Here is a 13730-nt window from a genome sequence, read left to right as displayed (position 1 = left end):
TATGTTGATTCCATTCCCTGTCTGCAGCCCCCTTCCTGAGGAAATTAAACGCTGTCACTCTGTGATACCAGCACCCCGCACCTTCCTGACTGGGAACACTTTGTGCTGCTATCCTGTGCCAATTCCCCCAGAACACTGCTGATGAAAGCAATAAGGATGTTCAGGAAATGATGCCCTGATCACACTGAAAAGGACTGAAAATAAACAATAGCACTTATCTTTCCATCTGATGGTGGGTTATATAAAGCATTCTATACACGGGAAGCGTCGGTCAGTGAACCATTCCAGTGTACAGCTGAGCGAGGAAACGGCTACTCCCTCACAGTCAGTCACTCTCAGTCACAGCCTTCACCCTTTCTCATAAGAAGTGGGTCAGGGCAGGCGTGCACTCTCACTCTCACTCACTCTCGCTTGCTCTCTCGCTCTCTCACACTCTCTCAAACTCTGTCTCACACTCTCTCTCTCGCTCTCTCGCTCCCTCTCTCTCGCTCTCACTCTCTCTCTCTCTCGCTCTCTCTCACTCGCTCTCTCTCTCGCTCGCTCTCTCTCTCGCTCTCTCTCTCGCTCTCTCTCTCGCTCTCTCTCTCGCTCTCTCTCTCGCTCTCTCTCTCGCTCTCTCTCACTCGCTCTCTCACTCGCTCTCTCACTCGCTCTCTCTCTCGCTCTCTCACTCGCTCTCTCACTCGCTCTCTCACTCGCTCTCTCTCTCGCTCTCTCTCTCGCTCTCTCTCTCGCTCTCTCTCTCGCTCTCTCTCTCGCTCTCTCTCACTCGCTCTCTCACTCTCTCTCTCACTCTCTCTCTCACTCTCTCTCTCACTCGCTCTCTCACTCGCTCTCTCACTCGCTCTCTCTCTCGCTCTCTCGCTCGCTCTCTCTCTTGCACGCTCTCTCTCTCGCTCATTCGCTCTCTCTCGCTCGCTCTCTCTCTCGCCCGCTCTCTCTCTCGCCCGCTCTCTCTCTCGCTCGTTCGCTCTCTCTCGTTCGCTCTCTCTCTCGCTCTCTCTCTCGGTCGCTCTCTCTCGGTCGCTCTCTCGGTCGCTCGCTCGTTCGCTCTCTCTCGTTCGCTCTCTCTCTCTCGCTCTCTCTCTCGCTCTCTCTCTCGCTCTCTCTCTCGTTCTCTCTCTCGCTCTCTCTCTCGGTCGCTCTCTCGGTCGCTCTCCCCCTCGCTCCCCCCCTCGCTCCCCCCCTGGCTCCCCCCCTGGCTCCCCCCCCTGGCTCCCCCCCCTGGCTCCCCCCCCCTGGCTCCCCCCCCCTGGCTCCCCCCCCCTGGCTCCCCCCCCCTGGCTCCCCCCCCCTGGCTCCCCCCCCCTGGCTCCCCCCCCCTGGCTCCCCCCCCCTGGCTCCCCCCCCCTGGCTCCCCCCCCCTGGCTCCCCCCCCCTGGCTCCCCCCCCCTGGCTCCCCCCCCCTGGCTCCCCCCCCCGGCTCCCCCCCCGGCTCCCCCCCCTGGCTCCACCCCCTCCCTCCCCGCCACCCCCCCTCCCTCCCCGCCACCCCCCCTCCCTCGCCGCCACCCCCCCTCCCTCGCCGCCACCCCCCCTCCCTCGCCGCCACCCCCCCTCCCTCGCCGCCACCCCCCCCTCCCTCGCCGCCACCCCCCCTCCCTCGCCGCCACCCCCCCTCCCTCGCCGCCAACCCCCTACGCCCTCTCTTGCTCTCGCGTGCGCTCCCTATCATAATGGCCTTATTAACTACATGGTTGAACTGCAACTCAGTTATCTTTGCCCCAGCTGCTTCTGCTCCTTGCCTTCGTTTAGACGCTGTCATTTTCCGTGGAGCATTTGGCTTCCTTATCCCTCTTAGCAAAATGTACTGGAACAAAGAACATCCCAGCACAGGAACAGGCCCTTCGGCCCTCCAAGCCCATGCCAATCATGATGCCTGAACTAAACTAACAACAAACCTTCTGCCCTGACTCGGTCCGTATCCCTCCATTCCCTCCCTGTTCATGGACCCATCCTGATGCCTCTTACATGTTGCTCATATACCTCCTTCCACCACCTCCTCTGGCAGCAGGTTCCAGGCACCCACCACTCTCTGTGTGAAAAGCCTCCCCAGCACATCTCCCTTAAACTTTCCCCCTCTCACCTTGAACCTGAGCCCCCCGTGTAATTGACACTTCCACCCTGGGAAAAAGCCTCTGACTATCCACCCTGTCTGTGCCTCTCATCATTTTGCAGACCTCCATCAGGTTTCCCCTCAGCCTCTGTCTTTCCAGTGAAAACAATCCTAATTTATTCAACCTCTGCTCATAGCCAACACCCTCGAGACCAGGCAACATCCTGGTGAACCTTCTCTCCAAAGCTTCCATGTCCTTCTGGTGGTGTGGTGACCAGAACTGCACGCAGTACTCCAAATGCGGCTTAACTGGAGCTTTATAAAGCTGCAACATGATCTGCCATCCCATTTATACTGAAGTTCATTTGCTAAACACACGGCAGTTCTGCAGATCTATTCTTATCTTCCTGGATCAAAGTTTCTTGAGGACCAGTTGAAACTACAGAGCGAGAATGATGGGGACAATCTTCTCCCTTATTTGACATCTGATTTTCTCCTTTCATTGACTATCCAGTTTTTTGTTTCAATGGGCCAGCGAATGGTATTTTTAGGTGCATCATCAACTCTAACTGAATTGTCTGTTGCTTTTCTAGAGTTACGAAAAGCAAGTTTCCTCAGCTTATCTACAAAGCATCGAAGATGCGTACAAGAAGTCCTTTCTCCCAGAGATCAGGTCGGTGTGCTGAGAACCTTTATTCGTTTGTGTTGTGTGGTACAAATCGAAATCAATTTGAAACATTTATCTTGTCAGCACACAATAACCTTTAAAAAAAATGTCAAGTACAAACACGCACGATGACATAGTGGTTAGCACTGCTGCCTCACAGCACTAGGGACCAGGGTTCAATTCTGGCCTTGGGTCACTGTCTGTGTGGAGTCTGAATGTTCTCCCCGTGTCTGCGTGGGTTTCCTCCGGGTGCTCCGGTTTCCACCCACACTCCAAAGATGTGCGGGTTAGGTGGATTGGCCATGCTAAATTGCACCCAGTGTCAGGGGGATTAGCAGGCTAAGTATGTGGGTTTATGGGAATATGGCCTGGCTGGGATTGTGGTCAGTGCAGACTCGATGGGCCGAATGGCCTCTTCCTGCACTGTAGGGATTCTATGATGATTCTACAAAGTCCTTCGGCCCACCTGGTTCATGCTGGCCTTGTAGTTCCACTCGAGCTTCCTCCCACCTCAAGTTTATTTATTAGTCATTACTTACCCTATCATCTATCCTTCTAAACATTTCTCCCTGATGTGGCTATCTTGAATGTATCTATACTGTTCACCTCTACTATTCCCTGTACTGGTGAGTGCCAGATTCTCACCATTTTGAGTTCCTGATTGGATTTATTCACAGCTCTCTTGGGTTAGAATCGTAGAATCCCTACGGTACAGAAGAGGCCGTTCGGCCCATCTAGTCTGCACCAACTCTCCGACAGAGCACCTTACCCAGGCCCTGTCCTCGACCTATCTGCTTAACCCCACACATTTATCTTGACCAATCCACCTAACCTTTGGAGTGTGGGAGGAAACCGGAGCACCCGGAAGAAATCCACGCAGACACGGGGAGAAGGTGCAAACTCCACACAGACAGTGACCCAAGGCCAGATTTGAACCCGGGTCCCTGGCGCTGAGAGGCAGCAGTGCTAACCACTGTGCCACCATGCCGCTCTCACCCAAGGCCAGAATTGAACCTGGGTCCCTGGCGCTGAGAGGCAGCAGTGCTAACCACTGTGCTGCCCCTGGTTCTGGTCTTGCCTGAAAGTTGCTGCATTTCTATCCTAACCCAATCAAACCCTTGCATAATCATAAATGCCTCTATCAAATTGCCCCCTCAGACTTCCCTGGATAAGAGGAAAGGGCCCCCGGCTGTTCAGGTATAGGTATAGTCTCTCAGCTGTGGTAACATTCTGTTCAGGTATAGGTATAGTCTCTCAGCTGTGGTAACATTCTGTTCAGGTATAGGTATAGTCTCTCAGCTGTGGTAACATTCTGGTCACTTATTTTTGCACCTTCCCCAGTAGCCCACATCCTCTTTGTAATCGGGAAGCCAGAACTATTCTCGATGCTCCACAAGTTCACTATGAGGTTAACATAACTTCTGATTTTTCAATTCCTTCCCTCTTTAAAAAAAGAAGAACCCTCGGTGTTTTGTTTGTGTTTTTTTTAATGGCCTTTTTAACCTCATCTTTGCAGACTTGTCAGCTTCTTCACTCCTTAACTTAGACACGTTTATTTTCCCCGGCATGTTTGTCCCGAGCTAAAGGTATTACCTCCCTTTTATATTTAAAGTTCATTTTCTGAACACAAGGGGAATTCAGCAGATTCTCCCTGTATTTTGTCACAGTCTGCTCTCTATTAATCACACTGCTCAATTTTGTGTCAATTGCAAACTTTGTACTTTGGATGCCCAGGTTCGTACTGTGAGTAAAAGTGAGTCCCATGTCAATCCCTGTGGGACTTCATTCGATAAATATCTCTAAAGTTAAGTTTTAAGTTTAATGTTTATTTATTCGTGTCACAAGGAGGCTTACATTAACACTGCAATGAAGTTACTGTGAAAATTCCCCAGTCGCCACACTCCGGCGCCTGTTCAGATACACTGAGGGAGAATTTAGCACAGCCAATGCACCTAACCAGCATGTCTTTCACATTGTGGGAGGAAACCGGAGCACCCGGAGGAAACCCATGCAGACACGGGGAGAACGTGCAGATTCCACACAGACAGAGGTGTACGGGTCAGGATGATTGGCCATGCTAAATTGACTCTAGTATCGGGTTTAATAGAGTAAATATGTGAGGTTACAGGAATAGGGACTGGGTGGGATTGTAGTTGGTGCAGACTCGATGGGCCACATGGCCTCCTTCTGCACTGTAGGATTAGAACCATAGAAAATTACAGCTCAGAAACAGGCCTTTTGGCCCTTCTTGTCTGTGCCGAACCATTTTTTGCCTAGTCCCACTGACCTGCACTTGGACCATATCCCTCCACACCCCTCTCATCCATGAACCCGTCCAAATTTTTCTTAAATGTTAAAAGCATTTACCACTTTATCCGGCAGCTCATTCCACACTCCCACCACTCTCTGCGTGAAGAAGCCCCCCCCTAATATTCCCTTTAAACTTTTCTCCTTTCACCCTTAACCCATGCCCTCTGGTTTTTTTTCTCCCCTAGCCTCAGCGGAAAAAGCCTGCTTGCATTCACTCGATCTATACCCATCAAAATCTTATACACCTCTATCAAATCTCCCCTCAATCTTCTACGCTCCAGGGAATAAAGTCCCAACCTATTCAATCTCTCTCTGTAACTCAGCTTCTCAAGTCCCGGCAACATCCTTGTGAACCTTCTCTGCACTCTTTCAATCTTATTTACATCCTTCCTGTAACTAGGTGACCAAAACTGTACACAATACTCCAAATTCGGCCTCACCAATGCCTTATATAACCTTACCATAACACTCCAACTTTTATACTCGATACTCCGATTTATAAAGGCCAATGTACCAAAGGCACTCTTTACGACCCTATCCACCTGTGACGTCACTTTTAAGGAATTCTGTACCTGTATTCCCAGATCCCTCTGTTCAACTGCACTCTTCAGAGTCCTACCATTTACCCTGTACGTTCTATGATTTTATGACAGTGACCTGAACCTGGTCCCTGGCGCTGTGAGGCAGCAGTGCTAACCACTGTGCCGCCCCTACTTTCTGTTTTATATTTTGTAGCGAGCTCACTATCCCTTCTCCTACGTTTCCCCTGACTCCACATATCCTAACTGACCTCAAGCCCATCTTCATCGATCAAAACAACTTGCTTGAGTGCCTGACTGTGCAGCCAGTCGGGTCTGAGCAGAGGGTTTGGCGATCGTACGGGGAGGAGAGCCTGTGTCTCTTCCCCCCCATTCACGCACCGATCCAATCACACTGGGCTGTAAAGTAGCATTGGACAACGTGGGCCTCCTTCCATCTGTGTCAGATGGTAAGACTTTCAGCAAATCAGTTGCGTTGGGAGACAGGGTAGTTTTGTACTTTCCCCGATGGCTACAGGGACCGGTCTGAGGGGGAGGTTGTTCCACCATGCTGCCTGTGAGGTGTTATCAGATTTGTGGCTTGTTATTTTTGGTGTTGGCGCTTGTTGCTGACCTGTGGTAATCATTGATGGCGCACACCCACCCGCGGGTGAAGTTGCCACCTTCCTCTTTCCCCAACCACTGTCTCCCACCTGCAGAAATCGATGTTTAGGGCCTTCGTGTCACACTTGCAAGCATCCCTGAAGTAGAGCTTTGGGCATCCGACTGATCTCCTGGCTCCAGCCACCTCACCATCTGGAAAAAGGGCGGTGCAATGGCACAGTGGTTAGCACTGCTGCCTCTCAGCACCAGGGAGCCAGGTTCAATTCTGGCCTCGGGTGACTGTCCTTGTGGTGTCTGCATGGGTTTCCTCCGGGTGCTCCGGTTTCCTCCCACAGTCCAAAGATGTGCAGGTAGGTGGATTGGCCGTTCTAAATTGCCCCTTAGTGTCGGGGATTAACAGGATAAATACGTGGGATTACAGGGATAGGGCCAGGGTGGGGTTGTTGTTGGTGCAGGCTTGATGGACTGAATGGCCTCCTTCTGCACTGTAGAGATTCTATGATTCTAAATTACGAACCTGACCCCTTTCAAATGTGTTCCTGGTTTGTCAGTTTTGATGTACGGCGATTTTAAAATTGGATGGTTTAACCAAGGGTGAACAGTGGCCTTTCCAGATACAGAAACCCTTTAAGACAGCATCAGCTACGTTTGTTTTTGTGACATTTAAGTAAAATGTTGGGCAGGGTGCTTCATACAAATTTGCTCCTGTACCGAAGCCAAGAAAACTAGATATTTTCTTCTGGAAAAAATGACAGGGATTTCAAAAATGGCAACAGGGATAATTATGTATGTGTTAGACAGTGTGCAGAGAGATGCAGGGGAAAGGCTGTTTTGAATAAAATCCCACTACTGACCTTTGTCCAAAAAGAAACTTGGCTGTTGCATGCGTAATTCGTAACACATTGGGTGGTTATGCTTGTACGTTGCTGTTTAAGCAATGTTTGTGTGTACACTTTGCCTAAGGAGTCTTGTTATGAAATGGGATTTGCATTGAACCATTTTTCCTCCTCCTTTCTTGTGTTATTAGCTCATAATTAACCTTGTCTGTTGAGTAACGTTTACAGGTGTATCGTACTCTTACGGTGCCCTAATGCCCTGCCTCATTCTGTGGAATCAAAGGTTCATTATGGAAGTTTGCCATCAGGGAGCGTCTGACTAAACTTTACATGAACAATTTGCAATTACACCGCACTTTTCATGTAACAAGAATGGCCCAGGGCGTTTCGCAAATGACAACTTGTATTTAAGTTGCGTCATTAACATAATCTAATTTCTTAAGACACTTCGCCAGTGAGTTAACAAACAAAGTCAAACCACGTGGGAGATATTGGGCCAAAAAGCATGACCAAAGAGGTCGGCTTTTCAGGAGGTTCTTAAAGGAGAATAGGAGAGGCGAAGGGGTTTGGAGGAAGCTCGAGGCCCAGGCAGCTGAAAGGAAGGCCACCAATGGCAGAGGGATTCAAATCGAGGGGCTCAAGAGACCAGGATTGGTGGAGTGCTGTGTGTTAACGTTGCAATCCTATAGCCTCCCACAATGTCCTGGGATACACTTGATCAGGTCTCGGGGATTTATCTACCTTGATGCACTTTAAGACTTCCAGCACCCACCACCTCTGTAATATGTACACTCCTCAAGACATCACTATTTATTTCACCAAGTTCTCTAACATCCATGCCTTTCTCAACAGTAAAGGCCAGAAGAAGCTATTCGGCCCATTGAGTCTGCACCAACCCTCTGACAGATTATCATACCCACGCCTTCTCCCCCATCCTATTCCCGCAATCCCACGCATTTAGCATGGCTAATCCATCTCACCTACACATCTTGGGACACTAAGCGGCGTTTCAGCTTGGCCAATCCACCTAGCATGGCACCAGGGAAGGAGGAGAGGCAGAGGAGCCAGGTGAAATGAACCTACTATTTTATAAGATATAGGAGCAGAATGAGGCCACTCGGCCCATCGAATCTGCTCCACCATTCAATCATGGCTGATATTTTTCTCGTCACCATTCTCCTGCCTTTTCCCCATAACCCCTGGTCCCCTTATTAATCAAGAACCTATCCATCTCTGTCTTAAAGACACTCAATGACCCGGCCTCCACAGCCTTCTGCAGCAAAGAGTTCCACAGATTCACCACTCTCTGGCTGAAGAAATTCCTCCTCATCTCGGTTTTAAGGGAGCGTCTCTTCACTCTGAGGTTGTGCCCTCAAGTTCTAGTCACTCCCACTAGTGGAAGCATCCTCTCCACGTCCACTCTATCCAGGCCTCTCTGTATTCTGTAAGTTTCAATTAGATTCCTTGCCCCCCCCCCCACATCCTTCTAAACTCCATCGAGTATAGACCCAGAGTCCTCAACCGCTCCTCATATGACAAATGGTTTTACATACTCCTATGTGTTTCCCCTATAATAAATCAGGGGGCTGTTGCAGTTGAGGTATTTTGAATCCTCTGGTTCGTTGCTACTGTGTTATTTGAAAGAGGAATTTGTTGACAGTGGTGGTGACATTTGTCTTTCTCTTTGCCACAATGGCAGCCTGACCTAACAGAGTCCGTCTCTCCGGGTGCAACAGTAATCACTTCTGTGTTTTCTTGTAGTGAGAAATCTGAAGTGTTGCAGTACGACACAATCCAGGTTCCTGAGGCAGAGAAGGTAGGAATAGTTGTTTAACATTCTTGCAAACTGCTTTGTCCCATTTTGTCCAGCTGCTCAGTTTTCTCCAGCGATGCTATTCTGCTTTTGTACAATGTGTTTCTGTGCAATGGTGGACAGGAAGTGGTCACACTTGCATCACTGTTTATATATTTGCGACTGCCCTTGCTCCCTTACCACCATCGTATCATGGTCAACTCTGCTTCTTAGAGTTCCTTTCCCCTCTGCTTGTGTCTCCTGGAACCTTCCCGGCCTCCCATGAAACTGAAATGGGTAGACGGTGGAGTAGTGGTATTATCACAGGATTAGTAATTCAGAGACCCAGGCTAATGTTCCGGGCACAGATTGATAGAATCATCGAATGGTTACAGCCCTGAAGGAGGCCATTCAGCCCATTGTGCCCATGCCAGCTCACTGCAAGAGTCACTTCACAAGTCATATCCCTCCACACACACACACCCCCTCGACCCCCCCCCCCCCCTGCAAATTTTTTCTCTTCAAATAATTATCCAATTCCCTTTTGCAAGCTTGGAATGAATCTGTCTCCACCACATTCTCAGGCAGAATAGGGGAGGCAGCGGTATTGTCACTGGACTAGTCATCCAGAGACTCGGGGTAAAGCTCCGGGGACTTGGGTTCAAATCCCGCCATGGCAGATGTGAAATTTGAATAGAATAAAAATCTGGAATTAAGAATCTACCGATGACCATTGTGGATTGTCGGAAAAACCCATCTGGGTCACTAATGTCCTTTAGGGAAGGAAATCTGCCGTCCTTACCCGGTCTGGCCGACGTGACTCCAGAGCCACAGCAATGTGGTTGACTCTCAACTGCCCCTTTAGGAAAGGCCAATAAATGTTGGCCCAGCCAGCAGCACACATATCCAATGAATAAAAAACCAACCTCAAGGGAGTGTGACCGCCTCATTAAAATGGATTTACCGACCCACCAGCTCACCTCATCTGGAATTCAAACCCAGGTCCCCAGAGCAATAACCCCTGTCACGCAAACCAGCCTCCCATCCATTGACTCCGTCTACACTTCCCGCTGCCTCGACAAAGCAGCCAGCATAATTAAGGACCCCACGCACCCCGGACATTCTCTCTTCCACCTTCTTCTGTCAGGAAAAAGATACAAAAGTCTGAGGTCACGTATCAACCGATTCAAGAACAGCTTCTTTCCTGCTGCTGCCAGACTTTTGAATGGACCTACCTCACATTAAGATGACCTTTCTCTACACCCTAGCTATGACTGTAACAGTACATTCTGCACTCCTTTCCTTCTCTATGAACAGTATGAATAGTGAGTAAGAAACAATACTTTTCACTGTATGCTAATACACGTGACAAATCAAATCAAATCTGAGCCTCTGGATTACTAGTCCAGTGACAATACCACTACAATACACCACTTTCTCGCCTAATTTAAACAATTTCGCAATTGTTCCCATGTAACAGATCAGCCAAAGGCTGTTCTTCCTTTGGCATTGTGTTTAAGGAAAGCTGGAAGGAGTTCAGACTCTGATTAAATGGACAGAACAGTTCTTACAATGTGCAGAGTTGGTATTTGTAATGTTATCTTTTGTGTCCTTTTTGTTTCCGGATATTATTCCAATTATCAGCAAATCTCCCAATTTGTTTTAACTGGGACCAAAAGAGAAAATGCTGGAAAATCTCAGCAGGTCTGGCAGCATCTGTAAGGAGAGAAAAGAGCTGACGTTTCGAGTCCAGATGACCCTTTGTCAAAGCTAAAAGACATCGAAAGTGGGAGATATTTATACTGCAGGGGGAGGGAATGAAAGATGAGTCATAGCCACAGAAACCAGGGGAAAGGCTGCTAATGGCAGCCCGTAGAGAGAATAGAACAAAGAACAATACAGCACAGGAACAGGCCCTCCAAGCCCGCGCCGCTCCCTGGTCCAAACTAGACCATTCTTTTGTATCCCTCCATTCCCACTCCGTTCATGTGGCTATCTAGATAAGTCTTAAACGTTCCCAGTGTGTCCGCCTCCACCACCTTGCCCGGCAGCGCATTCCAGGCCCCCACCACCCTCTGTGTAAAATACGTCCTTCTGATATCGGTGTTAAACCTCCCCGCCCCCTCACCTTGAACCTATGACCCCTCGTGAACGTCACCACCGACCTGGGAAAAAGCTTCCCACCGTTCACCCTATCTGTGCCTTTCATAATTTTATACACCTCTATTAGGTCACCCCTCATCCTCCGTCTTTCCAGGGAGAACAACCCCAGTTTACCCAATCTCTCCTCATAACTAAGCCCCTCCAGACCAGGCAGCATCCTGGTAAACCTCCTCTGCACTCTCTCTAAAGCCTCCACGTCCTTCTGGTAGTGTGGCGACCAGAACTGGGCGCAGTATTCCAAAAGCGGCCGAACCAACGTTCTATACAACTGCAACATCAGACCCCAACTTTTATACTCTATGCCCCGTCCTATAAAGGCAAGCATGCCATATGCCTTATTCACTACCTTCTCCACCTGTGCCGTCACCTTCAAGGATCTGTGGACTTGCACACCCAGGTCCCTCTGCGTATCTACACCCTTTATGGTTCTGCCATTTATCGTATAGCTCCCCCCTAAGTTAGTTCTACCAAAATGCATCACTTCGCATTTATCAGGATTGAACTCCATCTGCCATTTCTTTGTCCAAATTTCCAGCCTATCTATATCCTTCTGTGGCCTCTGACAATGTTCCTCACTATCTGCAAGTCCAGCCATTTTCGTGTCGTCCGCAAACTTACTGATCACCCCAGTTACACCTTCTTCCAGATCGTTTGTATAAACGATGGAGTTTATGGAGTTTGCACATTCTCCTCGTGTCTGCGTGGGTTTCCTCCGGGTGCTCCGGTTTCCTCCCACAGTCCAAAGATGTGCGGGTTAGGTTGATTGGCCATGCTAAATTGCCCCTTAGTGTCCTGAGATGCGTAGGTTAGAGGGATTAGTGGGTAAAATATGTAGGGATATGGGGGTAGGGCCTGGGTGGGATTGTGGTCGGTGCAGACTCAATGGGCCGAATGGCCTCTTTCTATACTGTAGGGTTCTATGATTCTATGATAAAGTGTCACCAGCGTCTTGTCAACAACAGCAACTTGCATTTTGTATGGAATTCCAGAGCTCAGAGTCTAGACAGCCGGAAGCATGAGGTAGCAGTGATGGGGCAAATGATATCACTGATACAAGTGCCACAGTATCGAAACACTCCTTCGCAATCCTCAGCCGTGGCTGGTTCTGTTTGAATGAAAAATCGAATCCGCTTTTGCAGCCGCACTCTTCCTTTTTCAGTAACTGTGCCAGTCACTCTTGGAGCATGTGTTCCCTTTCTGAGGCTTCAGAATACTAGCAATACTCTTTCATCAAAACATGGCTGTGGTTTTTGTAATGACGTGTGGTTGAAGACAAAGTGCCAGGACTTCATGTCGAGTCTGTTGGTGTAAGGAGAGCACCAACTGATCCCGATTGACCTTCTGTGTATTTTTGATCCCAGTATCAAAGGCGCAATGTTCGACATTTTGTCTTGGCAATTTCAGTTAAAGTAAAACAAGCCACACAAAGCAAAGCCTTTCGCCTTGTTTGTTCTGGAGTTTGCATTTGCCTGGGAAAGTGCTGCAGTGGTGTACCATACGCTGCTGAAACCCCTTCCTTGCCAGAATAACCCAGCTCAATGGGCCTGCCTGTCCCCTGTTTATTTAATTTTCAGTGAATTCGATCTTGTTCGGGCCAACATCGGGAAAGTTAGAGTATTAAATTTATTATCACAATGCAACGCAAATAATCCACCACCTTTGCACTTTTTGAGGATTAAGGAACATCGGGTGGCACAGTGGTTAGCGCTGCTGCCTCACAGCACCAGGGACCCGGGTTCAATTCCAGCCTCGGGTCACTGCCTGTGCGGAGTTTGCACGTTCTCCCCATGTCTGTGTGGGTTTCTTCATAGGGGAGGCAGATTTCCTCCCACAGTCCAAAGATGTGCAGGTTAGGTGGATTGGCCACGCTAAATTGACCCTAGTGTCTGGGGATTAGCAGGGTAAATGTGTGGGGTTACGGGAATAGGGCCTGGGTGGGATTGTGGTCGGTACAGACTTGATGAGACAAATGGCCTCCTTCTGCACTGTAGGGATTCTGTGATTCTATTCTATGCTCAGACAATCTGAAATGTATTGTCAATCTATCATGATACAATCCTTTGTATCTGCAAATTGGAGGCGTGGGGAAAACTCTGTGATTAATTGCATCCTTGCCATTTAATAAAGATTTCCTCTCGTATTTTATTCATTTCTTTGTCCACGTACATTTTGTGTTACTTATTTGGAGGCGGCATGGTGTCACAGTGGTTAGCACTGCTGCCTCACAGTGCCAGGGACCCAGGTTCGATTCCCGGCTTGGGTCACTGTGTGTGTGGAGTTTGCACGTTCTCCCCGTGTCTGCGTGGGTTTCCTCCGGGTGCTCCGGTTTCCTCACACAGTCCAAAGATGTGCTCGTTAAGTGCATAGGCCATGCTAAATTCTCCCTCAGTGTACCCGAACAGGCACCAGAGTGTGGCGACTAGGGGATTTTCATAGTAACTTCATTGCTGTGATAATGTAAGCCTACTTGTGACACTAATGAATTAACTTTAAAAAACTTGTCAGAGGGCAGTTGAGAGTCAACCACATTGCTGTGGCTCTGGGGTCACATGTAGGCCAGACTAGGTAAGGATGACAGATTTTCTTCCCTAAAGGACATTAGTGAAACAGATGGGTTTTTCCGACAATCGACAATGGTTTCATGGCCATCAGTAGATTCTTAATTCCAGATTTAAAAAAAATTCAAATTCCACCATCTGCCATGGCGGGATTCGAACCTGGGTCCCCAGAGCTTTACCCCGAGTCTCTGGACGACTCGTCCAGT

General features: G+C 49.0%; 1 protein-coding gene across 3 annotated transcripts in view; it reads left to right on the top strand.

The window, feature by feature from the left end:
* Positions 1–13730, top strand: part of ndufa10 (NADH:ubiquinone oxidoreductase subunit A10) — a 72461-nt gene that overhangs the window by 38176 nt on the left and 20555 nt on the right. For all 3 annotated transcript variants that reach the window (XM_078206405.1, XM_078206406.1, XM_078206404.1), the window contains exons 6-7: positions 2650–2729; positions 8773–8827. In XM_078206405.1, coding sequence (XP_078062531.1) covers positions 2650–2729; positions 8773–8827 — 135 coding nt within the window. The remainder of the gene's footprint in view (positions 1–2649; positions 2730–8772; positions 8828–13730) is intronic.

Source organism: Mustelus asterias, unplaced genomic scaffold (assembly GCF_964213995.1).
Source record: "Mustelus asterias unplaced genomic scaffold, sMusAst1.hap1.1 HAP1_SCAFFOLD_1489, whole genome shotgun sequence".
NCBI lineage: Eukaryota > Metazoa > Chordata > Chondrichthyes > Carcharhiniformes > Triakidae > Mustelus > Mustelus asterias.
This window is presented reverse-complemented; position numbering and strand designations above follow the sequence as displayed.